The sequence below is a fragment of the Nasonia vitripennis genome, chromosome 4, assembly GCF_009193385.2.
Source record: "Nasonia vitripennis strain AsymCx chromosome 4, Nvit_psr_1.1, whole genome shotgun sequence".
NCBI lineage: Eukaryota > Metazoa > Arthropoda > Insecta > Hymenoptera > Pteromalidae > Nasonia > Nasonia vitripennis.
Window position 1 is genome coordinate 18715743 of NC_045760.1, and position 23510 is coordinate 18739252.

Consider the following 23510-nt stretch of genomic DNA (forward strand, 5'->3'; position numbering starts at 1 on the left):
GCTGCGCGACTGTTTGTCTTGTTGTGCAAACTACAGTCTTATTTAACCACCATTACGATCGTAGTTTGCGCGATTATATCAATTGATTGCTGCACTCGTCGGGGCTCTCCTATCATTATAGATCGTCGTACATTCAAGTACCTCAAAAGTTTGCTGGAACGAATAACCCGCGTAAAAGTCCGCTCCTTCGCGCCTATGTAAACTCTGAGTCGAAACGAAGAGGAAGTAACACCTCGCCACGGCAAACATCGAAAGACCAGCTCTCGCCTCTCGTTTGCGTATACATAGGCTGTATTATAATTATTGGGCAACGCGCCGAGCGAGGGAAGGACGAGTCGCTTATTCTGATTCATCGAGCAACTATTCACACGAGCGTGAAAACTTCTCACGCGAGCTGCAGATTTTTCAGTCGCGAGAAGGTGTCATGTGTGGAAAGCGCCGATTATTCAACGGCTCAACGAAATTGAATAACCGATCTCGAGCGTTGTTATACTCGTCGCTGCCAGAAATCGCGGCGATGTGCTTACAAGTGCTCGCGGTGGGCAGAAAAGCCGCGTATCTTCATAAATTCTGGCGAGTCGCTAGCTCCAGCAGTAAAATTAGCAATTATTTACGAGAAAGAGAAAGTCGCTGTACGCAGGATCCTCCGAATGAATTTCAATACTTGTGAAATGCCTCTCCGCGCAAGTAAGTCCGGTCGGATAACGAGCCCGACATAATCCGCCGAATTTCCGATCGGCCATAAAAACGAAGACTGCAGGCGTCCTCGACGCGAACTCTCCTAGCCACTGTGCGTCGCGCTTTATTGTCCGGCCGCATTAGGGATTCTCCCCGCGAGTCGTCCCATAAAATCATAACGCATCTCGCGAGTGTATTATAAAGCTTCCCGTGTGCGAGCGACGTCCCGGCGGAGCTGCGTGGATTTATGTAAAAAGCTGTTACTCCATCTTATTAAATAAATTCAGGTGCGTAATTTCAGCGCTCCATACGAGAGAGAGAGAGAGAGAGAGAGAGAGAGAGAGAGAGAGAGAGAGAGAGAGAGCGAGTCGAGCCTATTAGAAAACCATATTACGTGATCGCGGCGAGTGCTTGTGCGTCTCCCTCCCGTCCGTCTCTCCGCGTCAGTGTGTGTGTGCGCATGACGGTATAGCGTACTTAGAATGCAGCCAATAAGCAAGCGATCTCCGAAAAAAGCCAGGATCGGCAGTATAGTGTAAACCGGTCTGGCAAAAACGATGGTACCTGTGGCGATGGACGCGTCTCTCTTTCTCGCTCAGTCGCAGCTGAAACTCTTTCTCCTTTGTTCCGCTGCTCTTGCCGATCTCGTCTGCTCCAGGACCGAGCTCCTCATCAGCTCCGTCGTTCACACAACTCAGTATCTCCGGATGCAGATACGTATGATCTTCTCACAACAATCAACACTGCGCCGATCACAACTAGATGTATGTACGAAGAGCTTAACGATCGGCAATTGAAACGCGATCGGCCGCGGAGCGAGAGAGACCTGATGTGAGTCTACTCTCCGACGTGCCAACGACAACTGACCACACGAGCGATGCGTCCGAGTCCTGCCGCGCGACTGACTCGCGGGCTTAGCCGATTCCACGGACTGACGTCCCCCCACCCCTCCTTCTCGCCGTAATACTCGCGAGCCTCCTTTCTCTGCAACGCGCGCGGCTTATTGCCCCTTTCTTCATCTTGCGATCGGATCGCTACCCCCACTTGCTCCTTTACTGCTCTTGCTGCTTTTCTGTCGCTGTCTTTCTGCGGCTTGTATCGGTGCTTCAGGCCGTATATTGTATCGCGAGCGGGAGATGAGCCGAATCGAGTGATAAGGAGCTTTCGATTGCGTAAAAATGCGTCTTTCTCGCCGCGAGAAAGGTCGTGATCGTGATTGATTATCCGGGTACGCGCGTAAGTTGAATACGTGAATTACTTCCCACTATTCCAAAATACGCGCGTAAGTTGAATACGTAAATTACTTCCCACTATTCCAAAATAAGTATTTTCGTCAAGCGAGCGTAATCGATTTCGCGTTGGTTTGAGTCACAGTTATAAGAAATTAAATTTGAGTCACTCAGTCCGCCCTACCTGCGCATTTTCCACTGGCCATTAAAATTTATAATCGCGGTGAGGTGCGAGGTGTAAGACTTTTCTAAAGTTATAACCGCGACGGAGTGAGGGTATGCATAGAAAACAATCGATTCGGATTCGAGTGTCGCGCCATTGAGTCGCGTTGTGCAGCCGTTGAAACGGGAAACCGTCGTGGCTGGATATCCCTTTTTTTTTATTACCGTCCACACCTTTGCGGTATCGTGGACATTCGTCGCGAAGTGGTATCATTCCTATGGTCCGAATAGTGCGGGAGTCTCGGAGAATGCCGTTTTCTGAAAACGAGACTCTTCACTGCCAGATGTATAATCAATGAATCACGTATTGGCGCTGGCCGTTGCGGCTATTACACGCTGATTCGAATTTGTCACATTCAGAGGAAACAAAGATCAAAGATCACGAAAATTACGTTCTCAAGACATTGGAGCACGGGGAGCATCGGGAAAAGCCCAAGCCGAGTCCTCAAAGAATTCAGCACAGCACTTCGCACATCGTGCAGCCGTCCAAAAATAAAACTCAAAATCCTCGCGCAGCTTTTCTGCCCGGAATCTTCCTCCGACCACTTTTTTGGCCAGGTTGCGTCGATACGTGACGCTGAATCGACGATGTATGTGTGTGTGTGTTTTTTTTTTGTTTCGGTGCGCTCATACTCAAAGACAGAGAAAAAAGAAGCATCAAAAGAAGACGGCGACGAAGAAGAAGAAGTATACATACACACGTCGAGAGAATTATGCGCAAACGTGTCCGGCGTAGCTGATCGTCCCGGGAACGCGCGTATATGACGCGAACGATCAGAGCTGCGCTGTCGTCGTAGTCAGCGGCCTTCTCGGCTTTAGCCTCGTTTTCTCGTCGTGTGCGCCGCTGTCGGACAAGCGCAATCGTCACCCCAACGTGAGTTACGCAGAATCGCAGGTGCTGATGGCTACAACCGAGCGATATAAATCTGAATTTTCGACAACGCTGTTCACGCCATCGTTTGAAGAACCCAAAAGATTGTACGAATGTTGAAGCAAAATCAATCGCAGTCGTGTAAACGTGATCGTATAAAAGCAATAAGCTGGCGTACAGTACGTACGAGAGCGATGAATAAGCAAAAATTCGAGTTGACAAAATCAGAAATTTTGTTTATGTGCTGCTCTGCTCACAAGGTCGCGAAAGTGGGCTACGCCGAGCGGGCAAGCGAGCGAGCCAACCGGCTTCCACTGCCCATAGCGAAACTTTCTGGCGTTTACGTGTGGCTACGCGCAAAGTGTCGAGAATAATTTCGTGCGAATAAACGAGCGCTACACACACACACACACACACGCACACACACACACACATATATATATATATATATATATATAGCACGGCTCGTTAGCATTTCAATGTATTCCATAGCGTTTCGATATACATCCAATGTATTTTCAAAGTGTTGTGCGATCCGACGAGTGTTTCTTTCAGAGGAGTAGCGAGCGATGAAAAAAGCCCTCGCAAAAACGTTTACGTTAACGTCGGCGACCTTCGAGCGAGCTCCGCGCGTTACGTTATAGGACGTACATACATCATCTTTGGATGAAACGACAAATATTATTTAAAACTGAAAAAGAGACGCAATAATCCTAAGTATAATACGCCAACGACTCGTCGCTCCGAACGTCGTAAAATTATTCGCCTGACTCAGCCGACGACGTGAGGCACAGTTAACAATCCATCATAACCCGTGCGTACACACATCCCATAAATCCCAGAGAAAATTATGGCTACACGATAGCAAAAGGTATAGCCATTTACGTATGCACCAAGGGGGTTGTCGAAACAATCGAATTAGCATCGGCTCGGCTCGACTACTTATACGTATACGAGTACCGTGAAAATGCGCGCGCACGAAAAATCCGAGCGCAATATCGCCGTGCAGTTTCTTCATTTTCCCGCCCGACGCGCATTACAAAACGTTATTAGAACGCGCGCTGCCTCGCCAATGACGGATACATATCCACGTTCACTAGTCGGGATACTCGCGTATATTCGTGTGCGAATATATATTATAAAATCTAACAAAATCATTCGATATGCCGATATTTTTGTTGCGAAATACTTTGTCGATTAAATAACAATAGGCGAATAACCACGTCAATCCCAACTGCCCGTCAAAATATTTTATTTGTATCTTGAAATCTCGGCAACAAAATATTTCCATTTGACCAATAAGTCATAACAACTTTCGAATACCTAAATAAGTTCATCAGCAGCATTTCATTGAAGACAACTCTATACGAGGTTTCACAAGTATTAGATCCTGATGGCCGTAGATTAAAAAAAAAAATTAGCAGTAAGTATAAAATATACCATCGTTAATTCTCTATGATTTATTTATTTATAATTTATATTTGACCAGTTTAAAATACGAGTCTTAATATTAGCAGTTCTTTCGAGCACCGTGAGGTTAGTAGCGAGCGCAATATGCATGGTGCTAGAAAGGTTTACTTACGACATGAGTATAGGCGTGACCTAAATGTGGATTTAAACCACGCAGTACTATTAAATATAATATGGATAGTTCATATTACAACAATTATCAAATTTTCGTTCTGGGAACTCAATTATTGAATTATCGCTCCCATGCACTATCGGTTCTCCGTTTGTCAGTCACCCTCGCCAACCGGGGACTTTGGTAATCACTTGTAAATATTGAAGTACCTTTTAACAACTTAAGTACGTAAAAGCAAGTGCTAATATAAGTTTGATCTATAATATTGTGAGAAAGTTATATAGCTGGAATATTTTTCAAATTTTCATACACGTGTTTTACATATTTTGCTACTTATGTTTAATAATTTTTAATATCCTGTTAGTTTCGTAACTGTTTAATTATTTTTATTTGAAAAAAGCAACAGAGAGATATTGGGATATAAGTGTGGGTATCCCTGGTAGAAACACTCAGCATCAGTTGGCGAACCGTTTGCCAAATTCGTAATTAAAAACGACATGCCATGGTTTTTTTCTACCATTGGATATAACATATAAAAACTTTTCCCCGTAAACATGTTATAATGTATAGATGCTTTAACTAATTACCATAGAGTTAGACCATTTATAAGAAATTCAGATATTCATTTAGGGAAAAATGCCTCCATTTGATGGTTAATCTTCTACCAGGATATTAAGTTGGTTTGAGGGGTTTATTCATTGATTTCCATCGGGTGAACATAGCAACTCGTTGTATGCGGGTTAGTCGTTAGTTCATTTTCATATTGTGCTCTTATTTATTTGAACTTATTCGAAATTTTCAGAGAATTAGTGCATGACTTAAATAAAATAATTAATAATTAAACTTTCAGTATTATTTGCGTGGATTATATAATTGGGAGAAATGATATTGTTCTCAACGAAATCGATACGATATTTTTGGGGATCGACGTGGATACTTGCTCAGCCTCTGCAACTATAGGTATAAATGTATGATTATTTATTTTGTTTCCAAAGGATGGAAGAGATTTCGTCTTTCACATGCATTGCGTCCGCATGTACATACGTCGGGGATTCCCTGATGACCACAGTAAAGCGTATATAATTTCTGCTGAATCACGTGCTCGGCGCGACTGGATTTTTCTCTTTCTCTCGGCGCTTTCTTGTGCTTTTTTCGATCTTAATAGTCTTGATTAGTCGTTACACAAGGAAAAACGGGATGCGTTTATGACCTCGATTTCATTGTCTTCGATGACTCTTCGATTTTCCGAAAGGGTTTCGCCCGGAGAGGCGTCTGCCTTTCATTCATGCATGATAATCATGACAAAGTCATTTGTTTCAAATAAAAACATATTCGTTCGTGTTCACAGCTCTGATCCATCGATACCATGCTTATTTACGTCGTAAAAGATTTTGTAGCGACGTTTGTTACTCGAAAAAGATCCTAGAAAGGCGCCGGTATATAACTTTTCTGCGCTCGATCTAAAAAAAAACTGGATCCTGCTCGTTTTCTGTCGACTCATGCAAATGTGAAAACAGCATCCGCGATCCATCGATATATATATGTGTGTGTGTGTGTGTATATATATATATATATATATATATATATATATATATATATATATATATATATATATATATATATATATATATATATACATGCGCGTAATAAAGCTACGTTGGCTTCTTGGAGCAAACACGTATTGAACAACGTTAAAAAAACTCGGATTCTTGCGCGAAGAGTATGCAAATATCTCGTATAAGGTTGAATGAGTTTTCCCGGACTGACGTTAATTAGACTATTCCTTTTTATACCGCAATTTTCCTAAGCAACAATTTCCCTATCCACAATCATACTGAGAGAAAGATATAATTGCCGTAAACATGTACACACGTTAGGAGCAATGATTGCTAATATTTTCGTGTACATCTTACAAATATTCTATACGAAACAAAAACAGTTTGTATGTATACTATAGATTTCTATAGTATACATACAAAATATTGCGGGAAATATCTGTATGTTAATAGTTAACATATGAATTTCATGGCTACCGTGCTTAGTGTTGCGTGCAGATGGCGTTTCTCTCGTACCGCCTAACCTCAAAATCCGTCATCCTCTTTCATACAAAAAATATTCTTGAGGGTTTATTTATCATAAATAATCAATAAATCATTAATAATGGAACGAAATCAACTGAATATACCTAAGAAAGCATGCAAAGTGCCTTTCGAATGATATAATGTCAAAATTCAGAATTTTGTATTTCATCGGCCTTTTGGGTCTAAATACCAGATCTGATAGTTCTAGAAATAAAATAATGAGAGTGATTCCAACTGATTCAGCAGCCTCTGGCATTTCCCAAAAGGTATATATCAACTAGTTTGTCACTATTAGTTCAAAAGTTATTGAAAAAATTCAGTAGTGTGTTAAACATCATATCGTAATCATTAATTTTCAATCAGATCTGGTATTTAGACCCAAAAGGCCGATGAAAGACAAAATTTTGAATTTCGACATTATATCACTGTAAAGTTACTCAGCAATAATAAAATTCATACAAGTGTGTTTTCTAATAATTTTTATCTGATTACTTCATAAAGTCTATGGAAAATCGTAAAGGGCAGCCGCATATGTTAACTATTAACATACAGCTATTTGACATATAACATAGCTACGTTAACTATTAACATACGTATTATTGGCTCAAATCGAACATGTTAACATATATGTTTGCTGCAATGTTTCTTTTCTCTCAGTGCATAATTGATAATTATTATTCTCTGATCACAAGCTTTTACAACTCCTTTGAGCTTTTCGCGTGCCGACCGATCAGTCATCGACTTTCCATTCGATTGATATTCATCAATCATCCTGGAATTTCGAGTCGCAGCAATGCTTATTACGTTATCAGGAAAACTTGAGCTTCGTCAATTTTCTTCTCGTGTAGGCATGTAATATGCAAGGTGACGAGCGCCTGCCTCATTCGCGAAACCGATCGAAAAGTTGCACGAATGCAACAACCTATACTAGTGATGTCGACGTTCATCTAATAAAACTCGGGCTTGTATAACAGGCATATTTCGAGGCTCGCCATATTTCGAGCCAATCTCAAATGAGGATTACATGCTACAACTGCGATGTATGTACCTAATTCTTCTGCGGTTGACAACCTATTTGACTTCTTTCTCGTATTTTTCTAAGTTTTGTAGTATTATCATGATTGCGATAGTTTACAGTAGCGACTTTTCGTCTTTTCTTGGCTGCTCATATAATGTTTCTCCTATTATTGTTTCGTACACGCATATCGATTTGACCTCGATTGTGCTTGTTTGAATGTAAGGTATTATATTGTATTATACTATACGTCAAACTTCCTTATACGCACTAACATGATTTCCCAGTCATAACGTCCATGTATAACTATAAACACACAGGTGACCAATGGAATCCACTTAATCTTTATTTGTTCAGCCGCAAAAAAAACTATAGTATTCAAACGAAAAGCGCAGCGCGTCATCCTACCAAAGCGCGTCAATATAAGGCGTTAAGCGCCTGCATCGCGTCACCGTCGATTATCAGACATCCAACATCGCGCATCGTCTATTCATAAATTTAACTGTCCGCGAAAAAATCTCTCGTGTGCGCGCGCAAATCCCCCCCCCCCCCCATTGGCATCGCGATCGAAAAAATGTTTTCCCCGAAGAAGCGCGACAAGAAATTACCTTGTGCAAAGCAGAATCGATTCCAGCGCCGTCGAGACGACTTTTTACAGAGTCGGGTTTTCATTGTGGAAAATGACGCGAGCGCGCGTGAAAATGTTCTTCACCTCCGTGTCGATGAAAATAAAAAAATCGCGCGCCTGACGATATATGATTGTACTCACACCGACGATCTGCGATGATGAGAAGGAAGTGCGGGTATTTTTATCTTTCGTTTATTTGTGCGCGGTGATCGTTTTGTTGCTTCATCTTCTCTTTGGTTGCCAGGCTTTTTTCGCCGGGGATTGAAAAATTTTCTTGCGGTCGATGTGAGGATGAGAGGCGAGGAAAAAACGAGGTATTTTTCCAAATTGAATTGCCGAGGGAATGCATTTTTCCGATTGATGCGGTGACAGGAGAAAGATCGATTACTCAATTGGCGATGATTATGTAAAGTTTGAGGTACTATATCTGTAGTGTAATAATAAAAAAAAGCATATGTAAGCGTAACGAGTTGTACGTCTGGATGCGTAAAGCCTGTTACAGGTGTCGAAGTATAGCATTGTATCCCGCTCGTACGCCTGTCGCAATGTTTGCTTGCAAAATTGCAAATTTTACGACTTCGACATGGCTCTGCTGAATTAGCTGGAATATAAAATCTTTACCGCAAAGCCCGCGTAATCGAAATTTAAATTCTAAAAACATCGCATCTGAATGAATCGTTCACTTAATATCCCGTAATTTAATATTCCTAACTCGCGCATTGTTCACGAAGCGAAAAACTCGCGGGTATAATCCTCAAACGTCGTCGCGTGCAGTGCAGTTAAGAGAAAGAGAATCAACCTGAGTGAAACGTTTCTCAAAACTCATTCTTCGCGGATTCACTTCGGGGACATCCTTTTGTTGTGCCCGAGTCGCTTTTTCCCGCAGGTCTCGACGCACTTTCCGCGGTCGAGGAGAAACTCGCGCGCGGTCTCGACGTCTACCGGTCAAGAGACGAGACGCTTTGCTCGCGGCTGCGGAATGTTTGCGCTCTTTGCTTGATGAGCCTTTTTCGAGGTGAAAATTTCTTGTTGGAAGAAGAGCTGTTGCCGAGACGGATTTTGCACTTACGTGTACACAGAAAGTAAAAGTTTTCAGGGTTTTCGTGATGAGTTAGTGCTGTATGTCGAGTTATTGATTGGTTGGCCATGCGATCGAGACATATTTTCGATAGTGGGATCACGCTATTACTACAAGAAATACTGTATGATTTTGTTTTGCTATATTCATTCACTGATCCAGCTTACTTAGAAAAAGCATGTGGTGCGAAAATTGATCAATATTAAACATTCAAAATAAAGTAAAATCACGTCGATAAACGCGAAGAAATCAACGTACGAGCAAAAATGTAAAAGTCCCAAAAGTTGCGGCAGCTTCCTTCCCTCGTGTCTGACGTCATACTACAATCGATCACAAATTCCAGCGCCTTTGCCAAAAAATCATCCAAACATTGGTGTACATTCGATCGTCACGTGTGCATAATCCATCATTTTATGAAAAGCATTAGCGCGACTTCTCACATTGAAACCAAACTCACTCGCCGTATGACAGATCGGCGCTAGGAATTTTTTCGGACTCGCCGTTTTTTTTTTTTTTTATTTTCATCCGTAATATCATGCGCGAGGTAAACAGACTAGCCGCGAGCGCGCACGAAAGAGTCTGTTCCTCGACTTTTTTTCGATCGCCAGAGCCATTAGCATTTGTGAGAAGCCTCGAAGGTCGCTCGGCAGAAGCGAAAGATTATGGTTCGGAATAGCGTTTTTCCTTGTTTTGCTTAATCGAGTGACGGTCTAATACCGATGTAGCGCTGTATTGGGCAGGTTTATCGACGGATAATCTATGAAATCCGCGATGTTTTTTGAAGACTCGAGCCTGAAAAAGTTGTTGACCCCAGCGCTCGTATATCATATCTTGGAGGAGACTTGAGGAAGTTTTTTTTTTATTTCGCTTCCTTGTTTTGAAGAATATACGACCTTTTTGAGTTGATATTCTGGATACATGAAGCCGACTCGGACAAAAAATGGCTTGTACGTACGACTGCTAGTACTTGTTCGCGCAGTGGACTGTGTTGACTTTTTAAAAATTGTACATGCAAATTATTTGAAGTCATGTGGATCTAATGGATTTTTCAAGTGTCGTGGACAACGGATTAAATAATTCTTAAAGTCGCGTTGTTACATTAGACGGCGTTTAGACGTAAGACTTTTTAAATTAAGTAACTCGGATAATTACCGTTCTGGGAAGCAAATAATTTTCTAAGCACGCCGCGGCCGTGCCGCTACTGCTAATTTCCTCTTAATTGTCTGTTATTTCTCGGTCTCCCGCTTCTTCACAATAGAACTCATTGCTCAGGTCAAACTGATGTTCAATGGCCTTTGATTATTTGTTGAGGCTCCCTGTCTTGCGTCGCGAGAATAGAAGCGATTATGCGCTATTTTTCTCATTTTCGACAATCTTTCTCTGTTAGGAATGAAATCTTTTCGTCAGCTATACCTACCTACCATCAATGACTGCAGCTCCGAAATGATTGATGGCACACAGCGAATTCCTGGATGACTCGTGATTTCTAAATTCGACCGTGTCCGTACAACCGGTTTACTTTTTTCCAGTAGGTATTTTTAAAACCTCACTATACAAACGCGAAATGGTGGACAACGCTGCCAATTTCGCAAATGTATCTCCGAAGCGCATTCCAAAACGAAGCGAGATGTTGCGAACTTGCGACGACGACGCCCCTCGAGAAATTTGAGGCACGTAGCGGTGCTCTGTAACCCTGACATCGAAGCAGCCCCGCCGCGTCGCGAGGATGATCGCGACATAATCGCGCCTCCATTCAAGTTCACACACTTGCACAAGGCGTCGGCCGGTGCTCGCGTAATCGCAGGCATCTCCTTTGTACACTCGCGGCGCGCGAGTCAGGTCGTTTTCGCCGCGATCGTGCTATACTTAAGGTCGTTCACGGGAGATTCCCGATTCCGAAATGCTTTTGTGATTCGGGAATATTGCAATCTCGCACGCGTGCTTTGAAATAAATTACCATTTGCCGAGTACACGTGCTTGCGAGGGATGTTCTCCATCAGACTCGTATAGTTGTTGAAGAAATATTTTGCTTCGCACGTGTTATGCGCTGTTGCGAAACCGATCCCCTCAACTGAAATTCGGCTACTTATAAAGCCGCGCTCTCCTTCGGACAATGCCCAGCAGTACTGTAGCAGCAGCAGCAGCAGCAGCAGCTGAACGGGAGCCTGTAGATATAGTCGATGCATAATCCCCGAGTTATTTAATCGGTCGGCGAACGGCCGTTACGTCAGCTCGTCGTCGTCGGCTGCTGCTGCTGTTCGTGTAGTCGTTGCACAATATCGGTGTCCCACGAGAAAGCGCGCGAGTGCGAAGTGCTCGCTGCCGCGTGTTGACCCGAAACGAGCATCGCGTTTGCGCCCGGGTGGTTCCGATACGGATAAGGACTTATATGCCACCGCGCGAGCACAAGCGAATCGCAACAGTGGCATTGGATGAAAATTGTGCTTATGGTGCTTATGAAAATTCAGGGCTATTCCACCTGCGCGAAAATTGTCAGTCACGCAGATAGGCCAGACTGGAGTCTCCTTTACGAGAGTCGCATTACAGCTGCATATGGATGTTTATTTTTCGTGACCAGAGACGATCCTTGCGGATGTATACATCTATCGGGAATGACTTTCTAACGACTTACGTCAGCTGCGGCGGCTACGAGGCGGCACTTGCCGCGTGTACTTTCAAGACCAATTGAATTGTGCACGCGTACGTACACGCCGCGGTTTGTTGTTACGATAAGAAAAAGAATTATCAGGATTGCCCAATTACCGAGGGTTATGTCAGCCGTTACCCCGCACTTTTGTAGCGCTTCTTGTGTACGCACATTTCCTCCTCTCGCGAGGGAAGATGGAATTATTTATAATATAAATTCGAAGGCCTTACGTAAAAAGTATAAGCACCTCTCAATTTCGCAGTTACTTATTGTGAAGGAAAATACTCGGCGGCTTGGATTTTTGACGGGTCGTAAAAACGTTTAGTTTCGAGTGGTTAAACTAATATAACATACGGATACGACGTACGAGTAGTCATAAAAATAAGAAAAAGAATCACACGCATCCTCAAAAGTTCATCCACGCGCTGCAGCGACGAGCGACCTTCACCGCAAGACTTGTCAGAGCCTCTCTCTCTCTCTCTCTCTCTCTCTCTCTCTCTCTCTCTCTCTCTCTCTCTCTCTCTCCACTGCTATGACGCGCGGCTTCAATGGTGACGTAATGAATGATTTTTCAGTCAACACGGATAGGAAAAACCGACCCGGGCTGGTCTCGTTCTGTTTTTTATTTACTCGGCGGCCGATTTGTTTCAGCGAACGAGTGCGAGCTTCGATAAAGCTGCGTTGGGATAAAGCCTCATTGTTGAATGGTCGCACACGTATGAGGGAAATTTTCGAAACTCGCGTATCGGCCTATTATGCAAGCGTACGTGAATAATAATTACTCCACATTTGGCCGACCTGATTCTCTCGCTGAGCGAATATGATTGCTCGCCGAAAAAATGTCTTCTCGAAATAAGCGCGTAACTTTATTTATAGACCTTCTCCGTAATCGCTGCGCAGCACACGACGAGAGGATGAAGAGCATGTAGGGCGAAATTTTCCGCGGTTTGGAATCCGGTTATGTGGATTATAAACGAATTCGCGGTCGTCCCGTTGACTGCGAGACGCAGAATCGTCTCCATTTTCGGAACACCGCCGGTACTATACGTGTATCATCGTTAGCGGACTAGACGACGCGAATACTAAGCAGACTTGGTTATTTTCGGTATTCTAAGAATCGAGATTTTCTTTCATCCAACATTTGCACTTTTTACGATAAAAATTGTTCCACTTGCTTAGACGATCTGCTTTACATTTCGAGTAGTAAAAAAAGCAAAGTTTCCGCGAACGCGCAGCGACAATTTTTTATCCGCATCGATAATATATCTTTCCTTAATTAGGACAAGGATTACATCGACTCAAGGCGAGCATAGAATATTCCCAAAATAATTGATAGTTCGACGGAGGAATTCGCAATTGACGGCCATCTGTCATCAATCTTTAGGATGGTAAATCTTTCATTTCTAACCGAATATGTAATATGACGTTGTTTATCAAACACTCGTGAATTTCAATGACTGCAAACCGGAAATTCTCGAGTCGTTCCTAAGAACTCTCTATTCAAACTCTAAGAAAACCTGCGACAACCTGCTCAGCCCACAATCACACTTTTCCCGCGACCGAAGGACGCTGCAACATTTCCCAAACAAGTCTACCTCAGCGATTCTCAGCCTCTTAATTATCTCACACTTATATTAAACCTACACCGACGAATCTCCGGCCGAGCACAAGAGCCCAATGGGACTTTGACTTTGCGTTCTCGAGTAAAAAGGAGAGAGAGAGAGAGAGAGAGAGAGAGAGAGAGAGAGAGAGAGAGAGAGAGCCTACACCTTGAGGCATAGCTGCGTAAGAGCGCGTTTGGAAACGCGTCTCTCTCTCTCTCTCTCTCTCTCTCTCTCTCTCTCTCTCGACAAAAAAGCGAAAAAGATCGTGTACGCAGAAGCAGGATTCAGAGCTATACACTTCGGTATATTCAAGAAAAATTATTTTCGCGATTTCCCAGGCTAGACCAGAGATTTCTACTTTACCGACTTACGCGTTGTGACATCGCGAATTCGAAACTATACGCGGGAGACGCCTTCTCGACGTACAATCCCTATATAAAAAAGTCATGATCGGATGAAGTGAATCCAAGAATGCGTCAATATGATTGGCTCATGTAGTACGCATGCGTCAAAAGTATCGTTAGAATTTTTTGATTTGTTTTTGATTTCTAAAATTGATTCTAATATTAAAAATGTAATATAATACTATAATACATATCAAATTATAATTTATTTGGGTATTTACAATATTCTATACTGTAAATATTACTATCCTCTCTTAAAAAAATGATGGACTTGGTTGTGAAGCCTTTAATACGTGATTCTGATTGGTTGCTATGGTCGGTTGCCTAGGTAACAGATGAGAACCCGCACGCTTTAAATTCATAACCCTCATAACAGTCATAACCCTGGTAGAAATTTTTCAGGTGTTTAAAATAAAATGAAATGAGGTTAAATAGTATGAAATCTGAATAGCGGATTCAGAAAAAAATATATGCAATACTCTTAAAAAAATGATGGACTTGGTTGTGAAGCCTTTAATACGTGATTCTGATTGGTTGCTATGGTCGGTTGCCTAGGTAACAGATGAGAACCCGCACGCTTTAAATTCATAACCCTCATAACAGTCATAACCCTGGTAGAAATTTTTCAGGTGTTTAAAATAAAATGAAATGAGGTTAAATAGTATGAAATCTGAATAGCGGATTCAGAAAAAAATATATGCAATATTACCAACAAGAAATCTTGATAAATTAATCATTACCAAAAGTGTAGTATTGAAACATGTGCATTGAAAAGTGTCACCCTAACCCTATTTGAAGTAGGTAATAATGTGTGTGTGTGTGTGTGTGTATGTTATTTAGTTTTTTTTTAAATATAAGTGAGAAGTGCAATTAAAAGAATAAAAAGTATAAAGATATATTGTGTCTCCGTGCCCAAAGTCGCCCACGGTGAGGTTTAAGAAGTGAATTTAAAGAAAAGTTCAGTATCCGAGTCAGTGAATTTGAGTTTATCACTACAATGCCCTTTAAATTTTAAAATATGTAATCTAGATAATTGAACTGTTTTCATTCATATTTTCACACCAACGGCAATGTGAATTTTTTAATTTAGCGGCTCACATTTTGCTTATAGACAGTCACGCAGTAACTACTATCTCTAGCACATTGTATTTCCGGTTTCCAGTGTATTTTTACCTGGAGAAAATGATAAATATTTTGGCTTTTTTGTTAAGGCATTAATGAGAATATTTACTTTTAATAGTTGTGAGAGATTTTGAGATTTTTCCATTGCATTGCATTTGCTCTCATTTAAAAACTAATTTCTAGAGAGCTCATTTTTTGCATATATATTTCTGTTTTAGTTGTGAAAATATTTAAAGTTGAATTGACCTTAACTGAAATACTTTTGATTTCGACTTCAACACCCATGATAATTATTTAGTCGTATAAGTTATTCACATCAGTGTCGGAATCGAAATAAAAAGTATTTCAGTTAAGGTTAATTGAACTTTGTATATTGTTTCATTGACACAAAATAAATCTATATGTAAAATATGCGCTCTCTAGACCCGTTAGTTTTCGAATGAGAACAAATGCAAAAATAGAGAAATAGGCATCGATCTCAAAATCTCTCACGACTGTTAAGAGTTAAAATTCTTATTAATGTCTTGACAAGAAAGGCAAAATATTTATCACTTTCTTCATGTAAAAATACACTGAAAACCAAAAATACAATGTGCTAGAGATAGTATTTACTGCGTAATTGCCTATAAGCAAAATGTGACCCGCCAAATTAAAAAATTCACATGTGCCTCAATGTGAAAATATGAATGAAAACAGTTAAATTAAAATCATCTGGATTACATGTTTTTATAGGTAGCATATCAAGTATCTGTGTAAAATTTCAATTGCCTAGCTTTTTTACAATGCAAATGAATAGGGTTGTAATAATAGGCTTATACTCACTGACTCTTCTACTGAACTTTTCTTCAAATTCACTTCTCAGACCTTAACGACAACGACTTTGGGCGTTGTTAATATATTTATATTAAAAGTATTACAGAATATGGTAACATATGGTAGGTAATATGGTAAAAATATTAGCAGAAATTAGTGTACCCAAAACTTATGTTGTTTTTTCTACCAGGGTTATTAGACATAGATAGAATAAGGAGCGCGCGAAGCGCGCCTTCATTCCTAGTTGTTACAAAAAGAAACATGATGTGAACGTTGACACCAACTGAGTTGAGACATACTTAACCTTAAAATTTTAAAAGGAAGTTGGCGACGAAACCGCGGCAATTTTGAAATTTATATGAGCGCGAAATGAATCATATATTGTAAAGTTTGATATATTTCCGTGATAGAAAACAAATATTAAAAATATCAATCAAGCATTTATATTTCATTTAATAAGTTAATGAATAATAGTCTACTACAGTGCGCGCAGCGCACTGCGCCGTCTAGTATCGAAAAAAAGTAAATAAGTGGCTTCTCTTGTAAGCAATCGAGAAAATACCGGAGCTGTAATGATCGAACGAGTCGAGCATAGGAAGGCGCGCATGAATATCAGAGTGAGGCAAACGGGTACACATCCACTTGTGCGCGCCTTCAAGTACTAATGTCTGAATAACCAATTTAAATATGGCAATCGGTATAGTGGCGTGGATTACGCACACAGATACTATATGGACTGCAGAGATCAGTTCCTGTTTATTATCTCACGCAGGAAATAAGGAAAGAAGGAGAAAGGGGTATACAGCAGGTTTGGCTATGTTGTATACGTATGTGCAGGACCTGCATTTCTGTCGTGTATTCGTACGAGTAGCATCCAGTTATAATTCGCGAAATTCAACTTTTCTCGTCTGCCTTGTGATTCGTATGCCCAATGCACGTGTCTTACATAATACATCGAGGCTGCACCGATAAATCCACCGAATTTAAAAACAAAATTCGAGACATAAAAGAATTCTACATAAGGACACGATTCTCTTATCGTACGCACAAGACGGGCTATAATACCTCTTGAATTCGCTTACACGCATTTGCTTAAAAGATCAGCCACCTGTGCTGCAGATTCGTCTGAATCCGAGAGGCACAATTCTCGCATATACTGTTGCAGCAAAATGAAATACCTCACACAAATGCCCGCAGTGAACAACACGCAGAACTGACAGAGTCACTTGCTCGGACAAACAATTTCTCAAAAGCAAACACATCGCGGCGACGAGAGCGAGTATACTATTGTAGCTGCTGCTGCAACGAAAGCAAAAAATGCCGCGCGCGCGCGCGCACACACCTGACAAATATAATCGAAGGCTTTCTTGTACACGTAAGATGGCAGCAGCTCAACGACACACACACGCGGACGCTCTTTTATAAAACGCTGGAAACGTGAAAGCGGTCGGTCCGGCTGTCCGCGGGTTATTACATAAAGCCCAGGAAGAAGGATAGCTGCATATAGGTGCGTAGATAGTGGCTCGTTCTGTATACCTAAATACGCACGACGTCGTCAGTGCAGACTCGCGATCGATCGTGAAAAATCGACATCGGATTGATTAAAAAAAAAGAAAAAATGCATCGAAAACGTTTACGCTGAAAACTTGGCAAATGCATAAAGCGATTCGATTGAATTCCTGCGTGGTTGCGTATTCCACTGCATAATAACAACGGAGGAAAGCGTTCGACTGCATCAGGAGATTCGAATAGATTCCAGCAGGTGCAGGCGCGCGTTGGTCGCGCCATCTCGGAACTTAAGTTTGCATTTCTTTCGCGAATAGAAGGCTGTACCTGTCGGTAAAGCACGTTTCTGCGTAAAACCTGACGTATGACTATGAGTGTGACACTCGATATACGTATGTTTCTACTTCGAATTACGCACTCTTGCTCATGTGTGACGCGCAGTATGATCATTACCGTTGCATGAATTACTGAGGTCTGCGATGATTGCAAAAACTTCATATTCATTTGAATATTATTAACGTCAATATTATGTGCTTTATACGTGCAGTGACTATTAATAGATTTTAATAAAATAAAGGCTTATATCGATAATATGTAGTATGTTGCAAGCACCACGATACAAGCGTTATATACTTTCCTAGCAGCAAAAGACGCCTCAATCGAGCTAATTTTCAGCGGCTTTCTCTGTACGTGCGAGATGCCGGTTTTCGTCTACACCTGCATCGTTCCGATCACTTTCACACGGCTGCATAAATTTCAGCTTCATCACGAATAATATTGTGCGAAAATAAAACATAAAGACATTATTATTGAAGATCGATACATAGTCTTAGATTCATAAAGAGGCAATGGATTTCTGTTTATCCACATACATTCTAATACAAGTGATTATTCTATTCATTAACATAAATACTACTGAATTACAGTGATCCAGTGAGAGTAAATACGTTTAAAAACTTTCTGATTACCGTGATATCTTTAATTCTATGCAAGAAAGATTTGAGAGGCTAAGCTTCCTAAATTGCGTAGTCACAGTAACTTGCAATTCTGTAGAATGGGTGTCATCAGATCGTTTCGAGCTCTTCAATCTTCTTTTCCTTTCATTTTTCAAAGTCACAGCTTTCAAGCCGACGGCAGAATACAAAAGCTGTCACCTTACTCTTGGTTAATACTCTATTATTCTAAATTATGTGGACAAAAGAATATTCTGCACCTGAATCATGTAACGCCTTGTGTATACCTTGTATTTCTTAACTGTGTATTTTTCTTTTCAATATAATCAGCTGGAACAATTTTTTTCTACCCACATTGTATTCGGCTGATAAAACCAAAACGAGAATAAAGATGATCATCTCCACGAGGAGCGGCTTCGCGATTGTGTTATCATAAAATCGCGATATATATTCAAGGCGAATATTCATTAACTACATGTATTCCGCCATACCGTAAAAGGATACGAAGCCTGGATTGCGAGCGGGCGAAAATTCAAAGTTTTGATTTGCGCAGCCTTGTTTTGATTGAATTCATAATCGTCCGACGCGAAAATTCTGAAATTTTCTTAAACTTTTGAAACTTAATGTTATGTTGTAATTTTACAGTCTTAACGTATATAACAATTGAGATGATTTAAAAACTTGGAAAACAATTGACATCGCCGAAGCATAAGCGGACAACGTCGAGTTTGGAAATTCTCGTTGCATATCGACTGGCGTCCTCGCTGTTAGTTTAATTTCGACGCGCTTATTACACCTTCGCGCTTTGACTCGCCATTGTCACCGTTATTGCCAGAAATGTCATAATTTTTTAAAGATAGAAAATTTAGCTGCCTCCAAACGAAGCCGATTGCGCTCATTATCGTTTGCAAAAAAAAACCGACTGATTCTGCAATAATAATCCGTGGTATTACGGTTCATGAAAAAAGAAACAAGCTATATGAATAATAATGAATGTATATCTTTTTACCGACAACGAGATCCACGTACAATGTAATTATCCGCGCATTGCCCATTGATTAAGTCGCTTGCGCGAGTTTTAATTATATAGAAACAACCTGTTGATCTCCTCAAGCCGCGTGTGAAAAATTTAGCACAAGCAGTGCTAGATCGCGAACAGTTGTACGTATACGTGAAACGCGTCGACTGTCGTTGTTTGTCTCGATGGTATCGTGCTCCAAATGCAGATAATTCCACGGGAAAAAATTGTTGGGGCACGCGCCCAAACAGCTTGTTTTCTAATTGTACATGTTTGAACCAATACAAAATCACGTTTTCACACTGAAAAAGGGCCTCATTGTGACTCTGTTTTATCGGCCCCTCAAATTCGTCGAAAAATAGCCATTGTTTAACGACACGTACCTGATGCATGAGGGCAGAAATAAAAAATGTGTATCGGCAGGATAAAAGTACGAAAAATGAGCTTTAATTGAAAAAAAAATAATGCGTTAAAAATGATGGATTTGGCCAAAAGTTACGCACAATTTAAAATGTAGAAAAAGCATGAAAAAAAGATACGAATTTCTTGACTCCGAAAAATCTAGCAAATTTCACGGTTGTTCCGCATTTTCAATTTCATGTAACTTTGACCTGATCAAGCATTTTCAACGCATTTTTTTTTTTAAATTGAAGCTCTCTTCCCGTACTTTCATCCTAGTAATACACAGTTTTCCTTTGTGCCCTCATGCATTGGGTACATGCTGTTGAACAATGGCTATTTTTCAACGAATTTGCGAGGGGCTTATAAAACAGTGTGACAAGGCACTTTTTCAGTATTGAAACGTGGTTTTTTATTGTAAGCGTTTTAGGCGCGTGCCCCAACAATTTTTTTTCGCTGTTTTTGAACTCAGGAAAGTGTATTTTTCCCGTAAAATTCCCCATGTATACCAGCGCAGTTATGTGCCTCGTCGAGCCTTTCAATACACTCGAGTCTCGACCCCCCTCGACTACTGCAACTGTATTTAGTTCGCCGAATAGGATGGATTGGAAGTTTTATGATGGCTGCACTCGAATATAGCATTTTCAACAAAAAGCTTTCAATAATCAAAAAATTTCTATCAGCAATTGGCCGTCAGCAGTATTTGCCCGTCTACACTCGTTAAAACTAGTGCGCCGACAAGACGTGAAAACTATTCAAAATAAATAAACTGTCAACAACGAAGAAAAACAAGAGCAAAAGCTCACAACAACACACGAAAAAAAATTGGCGTCGCGTCGACGCTTATGCCACCGTTTGAAAGTCGGCGGGTTAGGTAAGAATGCTTCGTCTCGCGCGAGTTCCCGATTGCATCGGGAGCGATTCGCGCGAGCAGTTGGAGAATTTTTGTGCAGGTGCGTATGTGCTCTTCCGGTGTTTTGCCCCTACTTGGTAGGTAGAGCCGTATGCAAGCAGACGTATAAGCGTCGCCGCGACTTACCGGTTTTTCGTACCGAGCGAGTCTCGAAAGCTGATTTTGACGGAGTGTGTATATAGGCGAAAAGGCATCAAACGACATTGAGATGTGGAGGGATTTCTCGATCGTGTGTGTTTACGTCGAATCTTATTTTCAAACTCGGCTTCCGGCATAAGTGAACGTCGATTTGAAGAGGGATCTTTACTTATCAGTCGTAAATCAAGATTACTTACTTTACGACTTGCTTCAAAAACGCGACGAGTGAATTCGTTATGCAGTTCGAGTCGGCGGAAATCCCATTCTCAAAATAGCTTTCGACGCCGACATCGTCTCCCATGATATTATAAGAAATTAAGTAAAAACACACGAGTGTTCTAACCTTGTGATTCCGTTGCTCCAGCTGAACATCCTTCTGATCCTCTCGGCCTGGAGCTCCTCGATCTTTTTGTTCGTCATCTTTCGGAGTATCCCACGTAATGACACGTCGTTTATGTTCTTAAACTACCTGTGAACTCTCGTTACTCGCCAGCGCGCGTGCGACGGAATCCCTGCGTAACTAGCTCCGCGATTTCCGTCGTTAGCTGCTCATTTTCCTTCTTCTCGCTGTGGACAGAACGTTTGTTGCGAAATGAGGCAAATTAAACAAAACACTCGGCGGAAAGAAGCTATAAGTGCGATTTTCGCGACGGAGTCGGCTGACGGTTCTCGAATCGGTGGTGATTTTCATTGGCGCTGTTTTCAAATTCTCACTCGCTTAGTCAAACAGTACCTCATAGCAGCAACGAGCACTGGAAGAAAAGAAAGACCCGAACCGCGTACGCATGCACTCGTGCGTCATGCTCCTTCCTTGAAGGAACCAAAGCAGTCGATTGTCCGATCGATCGTTATGTGGTTTCCACTTGCGTCACGATAATGCGTGAATTTCCATGCGATTATGATGGAAACGTTAGATTTCCCGATAGCGTTTTCTGCGTTGCGCACGTCGCACGACCAGTGCAACAGAGAAGAGTTGTTTAGGATCAAGCAACACGGCGCAATATAATAAAAGCGCGCAAAAACGTTTCTAACATTTTTTTAGCAAAGTTTGACCGGTTGATTCTTAACAATTAGGCTTCGCGCAAGTCACACGGTTGTCAACTTTTTTCCGGTTTAGAAAAAATAGGACTTAATCATGAACACATCAGAATATATATATTTGCTATTCCGAGAAATCTTTGAATTGAAAAAAAATTACCCGTAGCTTGATGGTACGCGTCGATAATAGCAGTATTTGAAAAATTAGATCAATCTTTTTTACCAAAAACACACGTTCCATCATTGTAATTATAACATACCGTTTGATATCGGACGTTTTTTAAAACCCTTTTTTTATCGAGTATATGCGGTACGCCATATGCTTTGAAATTCTTTCCCGAAAAATATGACATGATAATAGAGTTTTGAAAAAATACGCGAATCAAGATCATTTTTCTCCCAGTCATACCTCCGCGTGTAAGTGCACATACATGGATAAATTGCTCAATGGAACGGCTCACCTTCGTCCGTTCGCGCTGTTTACATATTATCGTGCTCCGCGCGGATATACATATATTTCTCGGCTGAGAGTCTATACAGGTATACATGAGCAGCGCACGGGATTCCTTTCGTTAATGACACTGCGATTTTGTGCGCGCGTTTTCCAAGGTAACGTGGAAATCGGGGAAAATTGACGCTCGCCGCGTTCGAAAATAGTGACTCTTCCTCCTGGAATGACGGTTCACGTGGACGGAGGCGTCCTCGAAAAACGTTGGACCATATTATAATCGACCGATTTTGGAGTTGTTTACGTTCTTCAATTTCATTCGGATCCGAATTAAGTGTTGCACTAATTCTCAAGGATTCGACGGCTTCCTTGATCCGGGAAGAACTTTATTACCAAATGACAAACCAGTCATTTATTAAGATTCTTATGTAATTTCGCCACCTTTTTTTCATCCTTCAAAAATCGACACTTTTGCAACTTTAATTAAAAAATTCGAGAGTCCGTTCGTGATATGCGACCGCATTTTCCACTAAACAGCAGTATATTATTATATTCAGCCCATATACAAACGGTACTTGTCAAACCAACACCATAACATATCGACGGCTCTCTCAATAACAGAAACACTGCTCCTGCGCCGATGAGAGAAAAATTTCTGCGTCACAACAACATCAACAATCACCAACAAGAGCTACGGATCTCGTCCTGCACTTTCCAAAAATTCGAAAATAACAGCATAACCGCCGAGCTGTGTACAGCACTGCAGCCTCTGCCACAGACACTCGAGCACAAACGAAAATCACCTCTCGGATCGAAAAACCGCGCAAACTCCACGTGAGATCGCGTCCAGCATCTGCGCGGCATATAATTAACGCGACGACTTGTACCGATAGTCTGACGAGGATTCCAGGACAGCTCTCCTTTTCCCCAGGTATGTGTGAGTGTGCGCCTGCTTGTATACGTTATAAACAAACGGATGGAAGAGTGAGATCGAAGGTGGCCGCCCGAACCGCCTGAAAGTGATCCTCGCACTGAGGAGAGCAGCCGCGCGACTAACGTATAGCGTCGTCCTCCTCAACGTGTAGTGTCGGTCGCTTCGCCGAGTATACACGCAGACACGCTA

At 41.5% G+C, this 23510-nt stretch overlaps 1 protein-coding gene across 4 annotated transcripts in view; it reads right to left on the bottom strand.

Moving 5' to 3' along the window:
- LOC100121361 (ABC transporter G family member 23) overlaps nucleotides 1–23473 on the bottom strand; it is a 47553-nt gene extending 24080 nt beyond the window's left edge. The window contains exons 1-2 of one of the 4 annotated variants that reach the window (XM_031929533.2): nucleotides 23275–23473; nucleotides 21245–21468 (exon numbers count right to left, since the gene is read on the bottom strand). In XM_031929533.2, the coding sequence (XP_031785393.1) occupies nucleotides 21245–21321 (77 nt within the window). In that variant the 5' untranslated portion in view covers nucleotides 21322–21468; nucleotides 23275–23473. Of the gene's footprint in view, nucleotides 1–1242; nucleotides 1605–21244; nucleotides 21469–22400; nucleotides 22417–23274 lie in introns of those variants that run through there. The other 3 variants (XM_031929532.2, XM_001604923.6, XM_032598977.1) reach the window with 3 other exon arrangements.
- Between the last annotated feature and the right edge of the window lie 37 nt (nucleotides 23474–23510).